The sequence below is a fragment of the Notothenia rossii genome (genome assembly GCF_949606895.1).
Source record: "Notothenia rossii genome assembly, chromosome: 7".
In the NCBI taxonomy this organism is placed as follows: Eukaryota; Metazoa; Chordata; class Actinopteri; order Perciformes; family Nototheniidae; genus Notothenia; species Notothenia rossii.
The window spans coordinates 83,095,501-83,116,240 of record NC_136905.1 but is presented as its reverse complement, the minus strand read 5'-3'; the positions used below and the strand labels follow the sequence as shown (position 1 = coordinate 83,116,240).

Sequence of the window (20,740 nt, the reverse complement as noted above, 5' to 3'; positions counted from 1 at the left end):
TTTATTTGATTGTATTTTTAATACCAAATGTTCTAGGAATTTAATGATATAAGCGCAGGATAGAAAAACGTTAAATTGAACTTCTTTCAGACATGCTAATGCTAATGGAGACCACCAGAGGGTAAAGAGGAAATATCTAAAAACAAGAACTCCATGTGTGTGTCACCGACAGGAGCGAGGTTCACTTCCTGACAGGATATCTCTAAAACTACACACTGGATTCTGCCTCGGCTGAATTTTCCTCTGACGCACATGTGTGTATTTGTTTTAGAGGTCACCGTGACACACACACACACACACACACACACACACACACACACACACACACACACACACACACACACACACACACACACACACACACACACACACACACACACACACACACCTTTTGCTGAGTTCATCATGACATCAAGATCACAGGGCAGCCCACACTTCATTGTCTGTGTGTGTGTGTGTGTGTGTGTGTGTGTGTGTGTGTGTGTGTGTGTGTGTGTGTGTGTGTGTGTGTGTGTGTGTGTGTGGCATGCACTTAAACCTATAGAACACACTACAGGAGAGGGAACACCCCCAACAAGCTGATAGGGCCTCTTTAAAGTGTTGAGTAATTTTATGGTGGAGTAATTGTTTGTTGTGTGTAGATTGTTTAAAGTAGATTATATTTGCTATGAAATCTAAACAGCAAAGAAGGATGTGGTGACGACATCTGGAGACTAAAGGAGGCGCTCCTGTCTGTGTAAATACAGAGAGAGATTACAGAGATGTGTTAAGACTCCTTCATCGTAATCATTACAAATGTGCTGTGGAGAATCAGCTGCATTAAAAAAAAAAAATTCCAGCCTCGATTTATCCCTTTCGTCGAAGTTATTAGCAAATGTAGACAAATAACGTCTATCTTTCACTACACGTGTGTGCCGTTTATCAGGAACAGATCACTGCTAGTGTTTCACCGCAGACAATGGTGAATAGTGTCCTCAGAGTCCACTACACCTTCATGAATACGATGTGTGAAGGTGTCAGCAGCGGGGGAGGGACCGTTTCTCCCTCAGTGTCAGGTTACAGACGCAGGGTCAGGTGCTGTCAGAGCCGACGTGATGCTGTGTGTGTGTGTGTGTGTGTGTGTGTGTGTGTGTGTGTGTGTGTGTGTGTGTGTGTGTGTGTGTGTGTGTGTGTGTGTGTGTGCGTGCGTGTGTGGTAAATACATCAGTCGGGAAACTTCCTGCACCTCTGAGCCTCGTTACATCCCAACGCAAATATAAAGCTCTCCTGCTCGTTGCATTACAAGACAAATGATTACTTCACTTTTTCCACTTCCTGTTCAAAGGGAAACACCTCCAGTCTAACAATACTACTTCCTCCTCAGAGCTGGAGCTTACTGTATTTTTGTCTTGGAAAGAATGTGTGCAGAGCAGAGGAAACATGAGAGATAAGGGACGTTGGTGAGGTGTTACAGCTTTACTCAGTGCACAGCATGCAAGCCGTGTTAAAGGATACCTTTATTGTTATCTCTACTTTAAAGAGTCCTCTCCTGCTGATGTTCAGGTGTGTATCAGTATGTAGTGTCTCTACTTTAAAGAGTCCTCTCCTGCTGATGTTCAGGTGTGTATCAGTATGTAGTGTCTCTACTTTAAAGAGTCCTCTCCTGCTGATGTTCAGGTGTATATCAGTATGTAGTGTCTCTACTTTAAAGAGTCCTCTCCTGCTGATGTTCAGGTGTATATCAGTATGTAGTGTCTCTACTTTAAAGAGTCCTCTCCTGCTGATGTTCAGGTGTATATCAGTATGTAGTGTCTTTACTTTAAAGAGTCCTCAAACCCCAAAAAGTATACCAGGGCCTCTTTAATCCTCACATTATCCCTGCAGTGGAGCAGTGATGTAATGTTGGTCATTGAGTTCATTTATCAGACCTGATGCAAACCAGTGAAAACAGATCTGCACTACAGAGGGAGAAATAATAGAGAGGAAGAAGGGAGGACATGTTGGCTGAAACAGGGAGGACGAGCTGTCAGATTTAAAAAGAGTTAAGTAAGTGAGGCTCAGACCCAACAGTGACTCAAGGAAACAAAGAGATTCAAACATCAGAAGTGGGAAAAGCAGTGAGGAGAAGGGGAGGGAGGTAAGAGATTAGGATTCAAGAGATTAGGATTTAAGGAAAAGTGACTTCAACTGAGATGTATTCATTGGGGGGAACACATGTATTGAATAATAGTAGAAAAAGGAGATGGTTATATACGTGAAGTAAAGAAACAAGAATTAATTGTAGAAAAGTGAAAGAGAAATGAAGTGAAAGAAAGAGAGGATAACATAACGAAGGGAAAGAACAATCAATAGAAATGAACATAAATGTGAAGTGACTTCTAATAAAGACAAATAACGATGATCAATTGAGAAAAAGGGACATTAAGAAACAGAAAGAAAAGACCCCAAAAAATAACCAGCAAAAGAGAAAAGTGCACATTTAACGACCATGCCTGTTTAAATGTGATGTGAACAGCGCTGACCCGTCAGACTCCGCCCTCTGACGGTGGCAGCTCCACCCTGACCAACGCCTGCAGACAACATGACCAACGTTAAACCCCAAAGAACTGAGACTCCACTCCAGAGTTTCACAAAGGAATCATGCTCAGCGCTGCAGGATGAAGTAATATGATTATCTTTGACTGATATTACATTTGAGATATGATTCATGACATTGGAGGGAAGGATCATTTTTTAAGATGATCCGACACATGTTTAGCCTTTCATATATATTATTAGTATTTGAGCGTGTGGTGCAGTGGTTAGTGCGTTGGTGTTGGGACAGGTTCAAACCCCACTGCAGTCAGCATGTCGTTGTGTCCCTGAGACACTTCGTGGGGATTGCCCATAGTATTGAATAAGTTGCTTTGGGTAAAAGCGTCGAACAAGAGACATGTAATGTGATAAGTTCTGCACCTCGAGTCGTATTTATACTTTCGTACTTGAAGGTAATTCTTTCTACACAATGTGAACTCCAAAAAACTGTGTGAAAGACAAAAATAAAAAATCAAACTGCCTTGTTTGCATTTCAAATCCATTGCATATATTATTTATCTCTAATTACTGAGTCAGAAGAAACATCTGACCTCTTTACCTCATAGAGAGGCGAAGTCCCGCCCATCTACTTCCGCCCTATTGGACCTTATTTCGGAAAAAGTATGTATTGAAGTCAATGGAGAGAGAAAGATTATCTTTTGATCCCGTTTGAATTGAGCCACGAATTACACATATGATGTTTGTCAATCTTAACAAATCATTTCCGTGTCAAAAAAGTCACAGTTTTTCATAAAACTGTTGAAATATAAGACTATAAGTAGAAAGACTACAAATCCCAGAGTAAGTGATGTCATTAACATTAACCATTACACTCGTGTTACTCACCGACACCTTGTAAAGCCGGTCCCGCATGCTGGCTCTTATGGAACCGACTAACTCCCCTTGTGTGTGTGTGTACAGCTCTCAACATGCCCAGACTTGGAGTGATTTTCACCTCTTTTAATACTTTCCGCCTCGTTCTGACAGAAAGAAGTGAAATGTGCCAACGTGACGGCCGTCTGGGTGTGTGGTGGTGATGGGAGATGTAGTTCATTGAGCGTTTCACACAAAACAAAGTGTTACTTCACAGTTTTACGACACATTTGTAATTTTTTTACTTTCAAAATTATCAAACATCATATGTGTAATTCGTGGCACAATTCAAACGGGATCGAAAGATACGTTTTCTCTCTCCATTGACTTCAATTCATACTTTTTCCGAAATAAGGTCCCCTGGAGCTCAACCGGAAAGGGAGGGACTTCGCCTCTCTATTTTAATCTTTAAGTTTGAGGAATCATTTGGTTTTCTGGAGTAAGAGTCAGTCGTGGGTTTCTATAATTTTCTAGCTCAACAGATTTGAGGTGAAGTGAGAGAGGAGAGAGAGAGTGAGGACTTTGGGATGAACCCATGAACTTCTACATGTCCGAGTGCAGCTAGATAAACAGACATGATACTTTGGGGAGAGTTTTGATATCTGAATCTTGGGTTGAAGAGAATGGAGCATATTGTTTCTTTTGAAGGTTTGAAAGCCCCTTAGGGATCATTTCTGATTTGTGATATCTATATCTATTTATGATCAGTGAGCCATCGTGACCAAACACAGCACGAGAGTTGAAAAGCTTAAATTCATCCAAACTCAAAACGTTTTATACGGCTGTCGCTAGGCAGAAACACACACCTGCTGACCCATACGTCAAAGTATCTTGTAAGAAATTAGATTTGGAGGACAAAGGAGTTGAGGATGAGCCCATGCACTTCTAACGAAACAAACATGGAGGTCAACACCTTGACACAGCAGCGGGAGGTCAAATGAAACGTCTACATCGAGAAGCAGCTGCAGAAACACATCTACTTCAACATGTCCTCTCAGTTGCTCTCCCTGAACCCTCAGCATGGTGAAGCTCCATCTGTCAGGGAGGCTGCTGACGTCAGCCTGAGTGTGTGTGTGTGTGTGTGTGTGTGTGTGTGTGTGTGTGTGTGTGTGTGTGTGTCATGTTTTCAGGAGGAATTTAGCCTCAGCTGAGCAGCTTTTCTAAATGTTTCCAGATGGAGGGAACGCCCCACCGATGTTTCCTCCGTCTCCTCCCTCTAATCCTCCGCCCGTCCAGCTGAGGCCTTCAGCTGATGCTGTCACCAGCTGACTCACTGCAGGAGCAGCGGGGCGCAGCAGGAGAACATACACACCGTGCTTATAGGAGAGACAGAGCCTAATCTTATTCAATCTTACTGTGCCGGCTATATTCCTATTAAAGGTCCCATGTCCTGCTTTTCCGGTTATCACCCGTCCCCTTGTGTTTGATGAAGGTGTTCCTGCATGTAAAACTGAGTAAAACTCTAACACAGAGAAGACCCGTCTATGCTGCCCCAGAACGCCTCGTTGGACATTTCTCTTTTTCCATTGTTTGCTTCCTGGGTTCTGTGACGTGTGAACACCCAGATCAACAACAAATGACCGGATTGGCCCAAATGGACCAATCCTTGGAGCACCTCACTCACCAGGACCCCTTGGTTAACTAACAGGGAGTCCCATTGACTTGCATAGAGCTCCCTGGTTGGTAATAGACGAGTTGGGATGGTGGAGAAATGCTCTCCGCAGACCCATTCTCACAGCGTTAGAAACCTTTCTCTTTCTCAATATCAAGCCACACTTATTGTTTTTACTTCGGCTGTGAGTGTTTGTGTGCTCAGGATGAGTTTCGCTTGTTCTCGCTGTATCGCCGACCTGGAAACCTGTCCGTTCTTTGCAGCAGCAACGAGCCTCGCAACGTCCCGACCAATCAGAGCACAGTGGGCTCATAGGGAGGGGGGGGTGGCAGGAGCTCCAACAAGCCGTGTAGGACAGAGAGTGAATACACATACTATACAGAGATGCTGGATGAGAAACCAATGTGAGTTTGGAACATTGAACAATGTGAATCTATTCTAGTAGATCTCAACGATGGAATTATGATCAGTAGAAATGGCAGGACCTTTAAATACGGCCGCTCTGAGGCCAAACTTCGCTCATTATTGCGACGTGTATAAATAATGAAGTCTGTACTGAACTCAACGTTTTAAGGATATTTAATATTGTAAATTAAAACAGAATCATTTTTTCTATTTTTGAGGTGAAACTATTTTGAATGTAACTCCAAATACACTTGCTTTCTGAATTATGACGTTTTTATATCTGTTAAAATAACTGTTATTGAAGAAGATGTAAATAAACCTATTAAGTGTTAAAGCCAAGTTTAAAGAGGCCCTAAAGGACTCTTTAAAGTAGAGACACTACATACTGATATACACCTGAACATCAGCAGGAGAGGACTCTTTAAAGTAGAGACACTACATACTGATATACAACTGAACATCAGCAGGAGAGGACTCTTTAAAGTAGAGACACTACATACTGATATACACCTGAACATCAGCAGGAGAGGACTCTTTAAAGTAGAGACACTACATACTGATATACACCTGAACATCAGCAGGAGAGGACTCTTTAAAGTAGAGACACTACATACTGATATACACCTGAACAACAGCAGGAGAGGACTCTTTAAAGTAGAGACACTACATACTGATATACACCTGAACATCAGCAGGAGAGGACTCTTTAACGTAGAGACACTACATACTGATATACACCTGAACATCAGCAGGAGAGGACTCTTTAAAGTAGAGACACTACATACTGATATACACCTGAACATCAGCAGGAGAGGACTCTTTAAAGTAGAGACACTACATACTGATATACACCTGAACATCAGCAGGAGAGGACTCTTTAAAGTAGAGACACTACACACTGATATACACCTGAACATCAGCAGGAGAGGACTCTTTAAAGTAGAGACACTACATACTGATATACACCTGAACATCAGCGGGAGAGGACTCTTTAAAGTAGAGACACTACATACTGATATACACCTGAACATCAGCAGGAGAGGACTCTTTAAAGTAGAGACACTACATACTGATATACACCTGAATATCAGCAGGAGAGGACTCTTTAAAGTAGAGACACTCCATACTGATATACACCTGAACATCAGCAGGAGAGGACTCTTTAAAGTAGAGACACTACATACTGATATACTACAGAGCTGTAATTCTCAGGATTAAAACCCCATTTAGAAACAGTGAATGTTGTGGGTCAGTTTCTCTGGTTTCAGATCTGCATTTATTCAAGCTGTGTGGTTAAAGAGCAGCAGCTGTGATTCATCGGTGGAAACAGGCTGTGAAACGAAATGGGAAGTGAGAGGAAAGAGTGATGAAGAATTTCACGAGAAACGTTTGGTTTCATCAAAAAAGCCACTTCATCGAGTCAGGGTTGTCCTGAGGAAAGGTCGTTCAAATATAAACGGTATATCCTCTGGAGAGCAGGAAAAAGTTCATGACATTTAAGGAAATGTGCTTGTAGGAGCCACATTTAAGTTTAATTTGTTTTGATTCATTTGGAACTTTTATTAATGCATTTTTCTGTTTGAGTGAGAGGTGTGCTTTGCTCAGGTGAAGGGGGCGGGGCTAAGGCTTTAAGTTGGAGGTGCTGTGTGTGACGGGAGAGCAGCAGGCAGCAGCAATACCGTCATTGACACGCAGACGCAACCTTATACTTAGTCAAATACAGATTATTAGGATCTGCTGTTTAAGTTTATGTTAAATATTATTTTCGTATTTTGTTTTGCTGCAAATAAACCTTGAAAAGCAACCGAAACGTCCAGTGGGTTGTGTACTGCGAGTCTGACACTGCTTCCGAGGCCCAAGCTCTACATGTGGCCAAGAACAATAACTTTTGAGGTGGAGGTTACAAGACAAAGTTTTTGGGATTTTGGCCACGACAGTGCTTTTTAATTAGTTTGTGTTTCTTCAATCAATGCAGCTACTACACTGCTATACTTTATGGGATGTTGTGGTCTTTTACTGCCGCCAATTTACATTTTCTACTTTCATTTCTACATTGTATTTGTGTATTAGAGTGTAAGTAAGTACGAGTAAATAGTGTACCGTGACTGCATATAATAAGAGGCAGATTCTGTCGTATCAGGTCTCCATCAAATGTATAATTATATTAATACACCAAGTATGTTTTTTAACCTTTGTATGTCCCGGTTTGTTTCCGGAGTTTAAACTCTGCTCTTAAACTGATGAACGAAATCTGTTCGGCTATTTCTGACTGCATACAATATGAGGAAGTGAAAGAATCTCAAGGACTTTTACACACACACACACACACACACACACACACACACACACACACACACACACACACACACACACACACACACACACACACACACACACACACACACACACACACACACACACACACACACACACACACACACACACACACACACACACACACACACACACACACACACACACACACACACACACACACACACACACACACACACACACACACACACACACACACACACACACACACACACACACACACACACACACACACACACACACACACACACACACACACACAGAGAGAGAGAGAGTTCTTTACCCCTGCTGATGCGTTGTTTCTCTCCAGACAGGATGCCAGGAGTGTCGATGATGCTGATGCTCTGGAGAACCTGATTCGGCATCTGAGAGCAGATAAACCTAAACACACACACACACACACACACAATGAATATTTATTTATCAATATCATAACTATTTATTAATTTGTAAATCTATGCTTTGAGGATCTCCCAACAACATCAATCAAAAGAGTAAAAACACATGAATGGAAATCCTCATTAGCTTCCAGCTGTTTCTCAAATGAATCTAGAGCAGGGGGGTCAAACTCAATTTCATCACGGGCCACATTCGCATAAAGGTTGCACTCAAAGGGGCGGTTGTAACTATATAAATATATATATAAAATAATGTATTATATTACATTATTGCCTCTGCATTGGATTATTATCGGATAGGATAATAACTTAATAATTAACTATGTCTGAAAGCAGAAGTCCAGGGCAAATAATTGCAAGTCTCTTCAGTGTGCATGTCACAAAACAAGATGCATTGTGGGACATGTAGTTTATGGGCAACCTGCTTCTGTGAAGTTGCATGTAACCGTATAATAAACGTATTATATTCTTTGCAAGCTCTTGCGGAGCCACATCAAATGAAGTCGTGGGCCGGATTTGGCCCCCGGGCCATGAGTTTGACACCCCTGATCTAAAGGGTTGTGAAGTTTGACCCAAGAGATCATCATAAACAATAATTCTATATAATCTTCGTTAACGTTATCACTTCCTCTGGAAACACTACCTGAAAACCAAAACAAGGTACAACATCTTTAAAGAACAGCAGAAGAAGAATGTCAGATTAACCCTGTTTTTACATTTGTTAAATTAGTCAAACACATCTTTTCTGTGAGAGGTGGAAAAGTCATCTAATCACACTGTTGCATCTTTTGTGTATCTCTCGCATGAAGTATATATCTTTTTTTTTTTTATTCTAATCTTATCGTCTGAGTCCATTAGTCGTGACGTCACGTTGTGTTTAGTTTCGTCACAGATCAGCTCTCTCTGATTGATTTATTATTCATGTCTCCGCTCGCTCCATTGTTTCAGGCAGGAAGGATCCGGGTTGTTCTTCAGACGTGGAGCTCAGCGTGTGTTGAGTAATACACCGAGTGATCACAGTGTGTGTGTGTGTGTGTGTGTGTGTGTGTGTGTGTGTGTGTGTGTGTGTGTGTGTGTGTGTGTGTGTGTGTGTGTGTGTGTGTGTGTGTGTGTGTGCGCGTGTGTGTGTGTGTGTGTGTGTGTGTGTGTGTGGAGGATTTATTGCCTGGTTGTGGTGCTACATGAGAAGTTTGGAGGTCATCAAATATTTATGTAATAAACCATTGTTGCAATATAATATATTATATATATTATTATTAAGCTGGTGATTTTTGAAAAACATTATTTTTGACTCTTTAAATATAAATAAAAATAGAATCGAAGTTAAATTAGAAACCCTTACGGTGCATTTAGACATATTGAAAAATACCTTTACGATAAATACAAATAAGAATATTCAAAAAGTATTATTAAGTATATTAATGCATTTAAAGAACAACAAATTATTTAAAATAAATATTTGATGTGACCTTATCCAAACAGAGAGGGAGATTTTGCATTGAGAAATTAAATGAAAATATTTAAACAATATATTTAAAAGTTTTGAATCGAAAAATAAAAAAAATATCTTGATGTTTTTTTATAGTGGTAAAAAAAATACCCACTGTGTGTGTGTGTGTGTGTGTGTGTGTGTGTGTGTGTGTGTGTGTGTGTGTGTGTGTGTGTGTGTGTGTGTGTGTGTGTGTGTGTGTGTGTGTGTGTGTGTGTGTGTGTGTGTGTGTGTGTGTGTGTGTGTGTGTGTGTGTGTGTGTGTGTGTGTGAGACCTCTCTGTCACCTCTTCAATATTTTTAAGTTTTAAAGTTAAATTTAGACGAAGACCTGAGGAGCGGGGAAAAAACAGAGCGGCCGCGCCAACACGTGGTGACGCACACACACTTCCCCCTGGAAACAATAAGTTATTGTGGTTCCTCCATCTCACCGGGACAAGGTGGGATTCCTAATGTTAGGAATGCTTTAACTAGGAAACATGTCAGAACACTTACAAGTTAACACACACACACACATTTCGAGGGTCGACTGTCCACTTCCTGCTGCCACTCTAAGAAATATTTCTGGACAGAGGAAATAGGGTTGGACCGGAGAGTTTAAGCTAAATATAAAACCTCGCTACGAACTTCAAGAGTGTGTGTGTGTGTGTGTGTGTGTGTGTGTGTGTGTGTGTGTGTGTGTGTGTGTGTGTGTGTGTGTGTGTGTGTGTGTGTGTGTGTGTGTGTGTGTGTGTGTGTATGTGTGTGTTTACATGTCAGTTAGGAGTGGAGAGGCCATTTCCAGGCTGGTGAATGTTTTGAGGAAAGCAGTGACAGGAGTGTGAAAGGCTGCCAGAATCTAAAAGTGTGTGTGTGTGGAGAGACATCGGTCTAAAAGAGATTCAGGACGTTTTTTAAAGATCAACAAAAGAAGGATGTCAAAAAACTGTCAGAGACTAAAGATTACTTTGTTTTATGAAAACTCTACGGATTAGTTTAGTATTTGGATTTCCCAGAGAGCATGGGGTTGTCTTCCAATTGTTGTTTGATTTTCGAAACTGTTAAAAAAACAAAAAGTTATTCAGGGGTTTATCACATCAGCTGAAGAACATCAGAGCGTCCACATATTAGAAGTCCACCTGTGTTTACCTGTTGAGGAAGGAGTTTCCGAACGCGTTGAGCTTCCTAAAGGGTTTGTTGGGGTCGACAACCAGAGCGTTGCCGGGGACGACGCCCTCGTTCTCACCGTACATCACGGCGATGAAGCCGTCGGTGGTCGGCTCCGGACCGATCCGCATCCCGGGGAAATCCTGCTCCAACAGATACCTGGAGAGAGAGAGGGAGATAGGAGAGGACTCTTTAAAGTAGAGACACTACATACTGATATACACCTGATCATCAGCAGGAGAGGACTCTTTAAAGTAGAGACACTACATACTGATATACACCTGAACATCAGCAGGAGAGGACTCTTTAAAGTAGAGACACTACATACTGATATACACCTGATCATCAGCAGGAGAGGACTCTTTAAAGTAGAGACACTACATACTGATATACACCTGAACATCAGCAGGAGAGGACTCTTTAAAGTAGAGACACTACATACTGATTTACACCTGAACATCAGCAGGAGAGGACTCTTTAAAGTAGAGACACTACATACTGATATACACCTGAACATCAGCAGGAGAGGACTCTTTAAAGTAGAGACACTACATACTGATATACACCTGAACATCAGCAGGAGAGGACTCTTTAAAGTAGAGACACTGCATACTGATATACACCTGAACATCAGCAGGAGAGGACTCTTTAAAGTAGAGACACTACATACTGATATACACCTGAACATCAGCAGGAGAGGACTCTTTAAAGTAGAGACACTACATACTGATATACACCTGAACATCAGCAGGAGAGGACTCTTTAAAGTAGAGACAATGCATACTGATATACACCTGAACATCAGCAGGAGAGGACTCTTTAAAGTAGAGACACTACATACTGATATACACCTGAACATCAGCAGGAGAGGACTCTTTAAAGTAGAGACACTACATACTGATATACACCTGAACATCAGCAGGAGAGGACTCTTTAAAGTAGAGACACTACATACTGATATACACCTGAACATCAGCAGGAGAGGACTCTTTAAAGTAGAGACACTACATACTGATATACACCTGAACATCAGCAGGAGAGGACTCTTTAAAGTAGAGACACTACATACTGATATACACCTGAACATCAGCAGGAGAGGACTCTTTAAAGTAGAGACACTACATACTGATATACACCTGAACATCAGCAGGAGAGGACTCTTTAAAGTAGAGACACTACATACTGATGATATACACCTGAACATCAGCAGGAGAGGACTCTTTAAAGTAGAGACACTACATACTGATATACACCTGAACATCAGCAGGAGAGGATTCTTTAAAGCAGTGGTGGGGATCCTCCGGCCCCCGGGCCGTATACGGCCTGCGAGACAATTTGATACGGTACTCGAGGTAATTTATAAATACACGCAAAAAAGAAATCTAGACCGCAAAATAATTTAAAAAGCGAGAGCCTGTTTTTCCGGGCCAAGATCAGGGTCCTTGAACACAACACGAGCCTAACGTGTCATCACGTGGTATATGTCTCGTTCATGGTCTCGTCTGACAGGGGTGCAGTTCTGACGGAGAGCACGGCTCCGGCACTTCAGATAAGGAGCATGCAGCAGTTTTTGCGTGGCTGTGTCTTTAGTTGAAAGCCCCGTGGCGATCTGTTCATCTGTCACACTGATCATACAGTCAATAACTTTGTTGTTATTAGCATCTGGTTAGCTAGCTATGCTAACGAATATAAGAAGCTTTTTCTACAACCAGTGAGGTAAAGGCACATCTTTATATGATCATTATAGTTATAAAAAAAATAAGAGAACAAAGTAAACGGGTATAAAATACTATATGACAGTAAAAAAAAGTTGTTATTAATAAACAAGAATAGAGTTTGAAAGGGGAGTGATTTGTAAAATATCCACACTTTAAATCATGTTCACATGGATAGGAAACTAAATTGCACACATCTTGTGTCCATATATTTCTGTTTTGGTGGTCATGCCACAACCGTGCACGCATACGTGAGTCATGGTGAGATATCTGGATTAAGAGTTTGCTTTTTCTTTGCACAGCATGAAAGAAAGGCCAAATGAATGAGCTGTGATTTTAGTATTTTTAAGCAGCGGTAAATAATTTGTACGGCCCTCGGAGGATGTTGAAAACATTGAAATGGCCCTTGAGAGGAAAAAGGTTACCCACCCCGGCTTTAAAGGTTAATCAGGGCTGATGCAGACTTCCTGTTTGGGGGTTTATTAACTCCCACTCCCCACTGGTTGGTTAAAGAAGGCACCTCATGCTCTAATCCATGAAACGAGCAAACGTAGTGGAAGCTGGGATTGTTTGGGCATTTGGCTTCAGTCCGTCTCCCCTAACCTTCCACCAGCTCACATTTTCCCACGTATCCTTTCATCTTCACAGGGACCTCGTGCCTCCTCACAGAAAAGTGAGAAAGGAAGGAAGAGACGGAGAAGGGCAGCAGTGTCTCTCACTTCCTGTTGTTGCAGCCATCAAAGAGAGGAACCACCACAGAGCGAGAGACATACCGTGTCGCACATCACCACCCGACATGTTTTCACTGAGCTGCTGATCCTGGAGGATTTTCACTTCTGTTATCAGTTTGGGGAAAGATCACCAGATGCTGCTGGGCGTATGACTCACTGAGAAGTTAGTGGATCTACTGGTGATAAAGCATCACCTTCAGAAACTGATTTAGATTGATTTGATTGTTTGAATGCTGACACAACAATTTAAAGAATAAAGCTGACTCAACAGAACACACCAACAGACTGTTTTTGAAGTCAGGACTCTTGAAACTCAAAGACATAGCTGAGCGTCAGTAATGCTCAGGGCAAAAAGCAGAATGTTCCCAGCATATTTACAACAGGTGTTTGTTTTTGGATCAGACAAGGAAGAGAAGGAAATTAAATCTTAAGCATCCATATGCAACGACTACTCTTAAACAAATGTGTATTTCGGTGGTTGGTGTACAATTGTGGAATTCTCAACAAAAGAATCTAAAGAATTGTATTTGTATTTTTCAGTTAAAGAAGTTATAAATTAAAAAAGATGGGACTGTATGAAGCAGAATGTGAATAAGTCTATGTACTCTGGTCCTTTATGTCTTTGATGTGATGTCTCTTCTGTATTTGCGGGTCCCATTGCCATTGTTGTTTTGTTTCTTTCCGTTAACCGTCAAGTGGGAAATTAAAAAAAATGTTGTGTTTCTCTTAGTGTCCTAAGATGCTGTTATGTTTGGCTGTGAAAAAAAAAAAAATTATTATGAAGGGCAGACCATCTATTTGTATTTATTTTTTTATTTTTTTAGAAAGGGGCGGGTCACATAAGATTTGATTCTTCTCCCTGCTCCTTTTCGTTCAATGGTAGAGTCATGTTTTGTGGCAATTATTGTACATTTGGTTTTGCGTACCATGACAAATAAAAATGAAATGAAAATAACAGCCTCCTTTCCTGCATGCTTTTTAAGAGGCTCTATTATGCTTGTGGTGTGATATATAGGTTTTTGTGAATGGCTAAAATCCCTTCTATTCTTCTATTGGCTAGCGCTCCAACACATGGTAGGCCTATGTGCTAAGGGGCGGGACATCTTTAAGAGGTTAACCAATCACAGCTTCACTGAGCTGCTGATCCAGGAGGGTTTCCACTGCTGTTATCAGCTGTTAACATGATGACTGAACTCTAATCCATCAACTATGTTGGATACTTCTTAAGGGACCACTGTGACGTTCCTTCCACGTTGTAAAAAGTCACCAGTGTAGAAGTTGTTTTTTTTAGTTTTTAAAAAAAAATCAGATTAGATGTACTTTATAAATCCTTATTTGGGAAATTGAAAAAGGAAAAACACAGAATAAGTTAGAATACACTGAAAAATACCAAGTTATGACTAAAATAAAATATGTAAACAAAGGATGCTAAAATACATACTTTATGCACGTGTGCAAGTTAGCACTAATGCTACTTTAGCAACACCCAAAGGTCATGCATCTCTAGAGTCTCTCTGAGCTCCAAAGGGTCGATTGATATGAAGTTGACTTTTAAAACTTGCTGGGAGGATTCTTTCCATAAGAATGTGTCCAGATGCACGTTTACACCTGAGTTTATCCTAATTCAGACAATCCAGACCGTGCTATGGCCTGTTCTTTAGAAACAATAACTCTACTGGTTTCACTTCATCTCGAAGAAGAAGAAGAAGAAGAAGAAGAATAAATGATGTCGAATCAGAAATTTACTGTCAATTTTACTCCCATGATTCATTGCATTCTTCTCAGTTCCCATGATTCATAGCATTCCTCAGGGCAGGGTGTGGGGCCTAAGTAGTGGAAGTTGGAACACGCACACACACTCGCACACTCAAACACTCACACACAAGCTTTAGCTACAATTAGTCTGCAGCTTGTGTTGGACGTAAACTGATTGAAGGTCAGTTCTGCTTTGCTCGTTTGCTGCCAAAACACACAACTGTTTGTACCTCACACACACACACACACACACACACACACACACACACACACACACACACACACACACACACACACACACACACACACACACACACACACACACACACACACACACACACACACACACACACACACACACACACACACACACACACACACACACACACACACACACACACACACTAATATTGACATTGTGTTTTTAAAAAGAGCCTAGATGCAGAGATACGAGGCTTGTTAGAGATCAATAATAAAACACAGTTCACATTAAACTCTGATAAGTGTATTTAGAAATAAAATCTATAACAATGATGCTGCTATTTTTTCATTTAGCATGTGTTTTTCTACACAGTTACAGATAAGATTAAAGTAAGCTTATTCAATCATTACAGTATCATACTATATAAAAAATTGGATTCTAGTGGTAGCTGCGTGGGATTGTTTCTGACTCGTCTGATCCAAAAACGTCTAATAACTCCAGCGTATTTTAACGTTTAAAAATCAAAATGCATAAACAAGATGGATGACAACATTTTGGTATATTTGATGGCATTTATCCTTTATAAAACAACACCAACTTTTTTCTACAGTTAAAAAGGTAGGGTAGGTAAGAATGGAGCTGGAGTGCGCTAGAATCTGAAAATACGCAGCCGAAAAAAATCTGCCTCTTCCTTCAGACTTCCTCACATAGCCCCTCCTCCAACACACACGAACGCGCACATGACCAATGAGGGCACGAGATAAGTTTGTGCACAGATGGAAGGCTGACAGGCAGGTAGGCCATCCAGTTACTTTAGCCGGCTCAGATGATTGGTCGTGCTTTTTACAGCGCCACGGCTTCCACAGATGATATTTTGTTAATGTATTTATTGTCAAAGCATTTCATTTATTCATTGCTATCGGGATGTTAAGAGCATTCCATGGAATTTAACAAAAAGTGTTTCAGCTTGTCTTTATCAACGGGTTAAAATTCATTTTTAATACAGAGTTGCAGATAGAGATTAGGCGGTATTTATAGTGCGGTCAACCAAAAAAAAGCAACTCTCCCATTTGCTGCAATTGCACCTGTTTCTACGGAGCGAGCTACAGCTCCAAAACAAATCTTGAATCTTTACAGAACCTTCAAAACCTCAATACACCAACATTACGGAAGAGAAAGTTTTGCAATCTCAGAATTCTCATTACAACAGTGTTGCTTTAATCTGCCTCTTTATGGGCTGACGTGGCTCAGGGCAGTGGATCTGTGCAGGTCACAGCTCGTCTCTGCTGTCAGAGATTCAAATGAAAACTCACTGAAACTCGACACCTAAAAACTGACTGACATTGCACTGAATCCTGACACCATGAACACGCTCACCTGTACTCCTGCAGCCTGTCTTTATGTCATTGGTCAGCAGCAGCTTAAGGTGACAGTGCATGACAAGATACAGAAGAAGCTGCAGTGACAACAAAATCTACCAAGCTCTTTTAATGCAGTTTAATCAGACAAAGACTTCATTTCTTTGGTTGAAATCTTACATGAAGCTCTACCACTTATTTGTATTGGTTGCAAAGCATGACATTTGTAAAGACAAGGTTTTTTTATTTGAAGTCTGGCTGGACGTTTTGCATGTGGCACAGTCATGCCAAACTCCACTTAGAAATCTGGCTATTTAAGGCCTGCTTACTATGTTATAATTTACCTTTGCATATACCTTTACATGTAACCCTAAGCATGAACTAAGGTCTGTGGTTAACACAAGCTAAATGAGAAGACTAGACATCATCACATCAAACATTAGCTGCCTTTAGCTTAGCCATGGTGACGTGAAGTCATGTGACCGTGCTTTAGTTCCTTTATAGCCCAACATTAGCCACCTTTAGCTTAGCCATGGTGAAGTGAAGTCATGTGACCGTGCTTTAGTTCCTTTATAGCCCAACATTAGCCACCTTTAGCTTAGTGTTGGTGACGTGAAGCCACGTGACCGTGCTGTAGTTCATTTATAGCCCAACATTAGCCACCTTTAGCTTAGCGGTGGTGACGTGAAGCCACGTGACCGCGCTGTAGTTCTTTTAAAGCCCAACATTAGCCTCCTTTAGCTTAGCGGTGGTGAAGTGAAGTCATGTGACCGTGCTGTAGTTCCTTTATAGCCCAACATTAGCCTCCTTTAGCTTAGCGGTGGTGACGTGAAGTCATGTGACCGTGCTGTAGTTTTTTTATCCCATATTGTACTTTTAATATTGTATTAACACTTCAAAAATCATTAAGTGGTGTTAATATATAGAGATTATCCTGTTGAACAAAACGTGTAGGTATCATAAACGTGTGTGTATCGTCTGCAATAATCGGAAATCCGATGGAAAAATCCCATTGTTTTTTATTGAATGAGCCCTACAAAATACATCATCACTTCACTACTCTATAGGACTAATGTTAGCATCCAGCACACATGCAACAGCGAACAGGAAACATCTACATTTCAAGTTTCATCTCCTGCTCATCAGCTGAAGCCTCGCTCAGACTGACCTTCAGTTTAACTTCATTATTCAGCCATCAGCTCCAAAACAGGATGTGATGTCACCGGCCTGATCGAGGTAATGAGGAAATATTGAGCCGAGCCTTCATTAACAGATCTGTGAGAGGAGTGGTGTAGTCTCTAGAGTGTAGTCCAGTAGTGAACAACACAAGGGAGATGAAACACAACTAGAGTTATATTATATTAGCTGCAAGTTCATGCATTAATGCATTAACGAATGCTTTGGTGTGCGTGGGATTAGTCTGCATTACTGTGTGGGTTTGAGCCCCTGAGAGACAGAGACAGAGACAGAGACAGAGACAGAGACAGAGACAGAGAGAGAGAGAGAGAGAGAGAGAGAGAGAGAGAGAGCAGCTGTAGCAGTGAGGGGCAGCAGTGTGTTGATCAGCTCTTTAACTCGTGACGTACCACCCTCCAGGCAGAGGATTAAAAAAAAATGAATGAGTTCAGGCGATCCTTAAAGGAGCTTCTATGGATACAAACGTGTTTCTTTGGGTCCTGAATAACGTGTAAGTTCATGTTTATCTAGAGGCCATAGGATCTTAAGTGTCACAGTTGAGAACTACTGGTAATCCAAGCTGATGTTATGAAGATAAAAAGAGGCCCTATATTATGCTTCTTTATTTTAATCTTTCCTGTAGTGTGTTATAGAAAAAGGTTTGTGTGCATGTGGTCTGCAAAGGCTAAAAACCCAAAGGTCCCCTGCCCCCCCACTCCGGTTTTAATGCATAACTTGATCACTCATTGTTACCCAGATGACTTATTTCCGCATAATAATGGTGAAAAGTACATGACCTTGGTGAGTGTGACATTTACTCATCTCTGTGTCAGCGCATTAATAAAAAATAAACTCTTTAAGAACTTTAAAACAATACTTCATTTGAAAATGAGACAATAGTTCCCTGTCCTGCATCAGTCCTCTTGTCTTCTAATGTGATTCAACAACATCAAAAAAGCCGGATATTATATCACAAATGCTTGTTGGAGAGGAATAAAAGGCCAAGCCGGGTAAATACGAAGTACAACGGTGGATCCATTACACAGAACTAACAATCCAAATAAACAAACATAAAGGAAATATTAGGAAGCTCTCAATGAACACTTTCATCCCACAGACACACACATCTGAAAGGCTGTTATGATTGATAGTAGCCTACTACAGTTCTCATGAATCTCAGCTGGTGCTCAGGCTGTCACAATGCTCTTAAAAAGTTCCACAATAAAGATAGATTTGCAAAATTAGGTCCTATTTGTCAGATTAAACAAGGGGACAATAACACACATTTACTTTAAATTAAAACTTGCACAATAAACCTCGAACTCAATGTTTGTATCAGCTTACCAAGGTTAAATAATGTCAAATGGATGAATCAAGCCGACCTCCATTGGAAAAGTATCCTATTTAGGACTATTGCTATTTTTGCAGAAATGTAGACAATGTAGAAAAAGATTGAAGACATATTCTACACTTTAAAGTTACAGTATCCACTTCGGCATTAACGTGATTAACCTAATATTACATATTTTAATGATATATCAACTGTTTATGTTGCTTTCATTGCCGCCTTTACCAAAATGCACCGAGAAGGAGAGGGCAAAGTTGAAATACGCAACACAAAACTGTTGCTTTTCCTAGAAAAATAAATCGGATTTAGCTTTAAAAAAGTAAGCCGAATTCACCACAAAACACCTTACATTTATTTGAAATCTTAAATGATGTGATGCCACTTATAAATCCCAATTTATTAAGAAGAAAGCCTTTAATTGGCAGATTTCCACATTAGGTTTGGCATTGAGTTCCACCAACGACCGTTTTGGGGGTGTTTCCTGATCCAACACCTGATAAAGGTGGTTTTGACACATGGCGTTAAACTTTCTGGCCCACAGCCAACCTTTTGCATGAGGCAAACTGATCAAAAAACATTATAACCCATAAGTGGAGGTGAGTTGTACCTGATGAATGTGGTTTTCCCGGTGGAGTACTGGCCCACCAGAAGCACCATGGGTTTGCTCTGGAAGTCGGCGGCCTCCAGAGCCGGGGAGTGGAAGTCATGGAAAAGGTAAGTCTCCTCTAGAGGAAGCAGCTTCTTCAGGTAAAGGCTCTGCAGACCCTCGGTCACTGTCTGATACATCTCTCCGTCCTTGTTGCGTCCACCTTGCTCCTGCTTCACCCAGCTGAACATGCTGCGGAATCACTTTTCTCACCAATCCAACTTCCTTGTTTCGATATTTCCCAATTTTCCGGCTGTTTTTCCGGCTCCTTTTCGCTCAGTTCCTCCTCCAGACTGAGCGACGGAGGGTGTGTGTGTGTGTGTGTTTGTTTGTTTGGCACCTTGGAGTCTCCACTGCTGCTGTGGACACACTGCCTCCTCTGTCAGTGTGTGTGTGGGAGTGTGTGTGTTTGTGGTGATGTGACCGCTGCTGGTGCTTCTACCTACCTGGGGGGCACCGCCCTTCCCCCTGTGACGCAGCATGAACACACACACACACACACACACACACACACACACACACACACACACACACACACACACACACACACATACATATACACACACGCACACACACACACGCACACACACGCACGCGCACACACACACACACACACTCATTTGTTTATTGTAATAGAAACAGACACGGCAATTGAACTCTACAGTCTCTCTTTTTCCTGAATATACACCGGTTGTATATTGTTCTAGATAATGGATATAGTTCAATGAACACTTGCTTTTGTTTTTATATACTTGAATAATTAGCAGTAACTAATTAAAAAAAATACCGAAGTACTGATGCTTTATAGATATTTGTATATATTTAATTATGAAAAACTCATTGATTGTGTTGTGAATTGTAACAGTCTCAACCAAAGGCTCTCAACACTGAGAAGTGAGAAGTTATTATGTTTTGCTTATTACTTAATAAGAATGTATAAATGCTTATAAAACATCAGTGATTGAGCAACATCCCTAGAGATTAATAAAGCTTTGTATTT

General features: G+C 41.0%; 1 protein-coding gene across 1 annotated transcript in view; it reads right to left on the bottom strand.

Moving 5' to 3' along the window:
- The window catches only part of ehd4 (EH-domain containing 4), a 41,189-nt gene extending 21,057 nt beyond the window's left edge, over positions 1–20,132 (bottom strand). The window contains exons 1-3 of the mRNA XM_079693330.1: positions 19,702–20,132; positions 10,792–10,968; positions 8,061–8,158 (exon numbers count right to left, since the gene is read on the bottom strand). Of these exons, the coding sequence (XP_079549456.1) occupies positions 8,061–8,158; positions 10,792–10,968; positions 19,702–19,931 (505 nt within the window). The 5' untranslated portion in view covers positions 19,932–20,132. The remainder of the gene's footprint in view (positions 1–8,060; positions 8,159–10,791; positions 10,969–19,701) is intronic.
- Between the last annotated feature and the right edge of the window lie 608 nt (positions 20,133–20,740).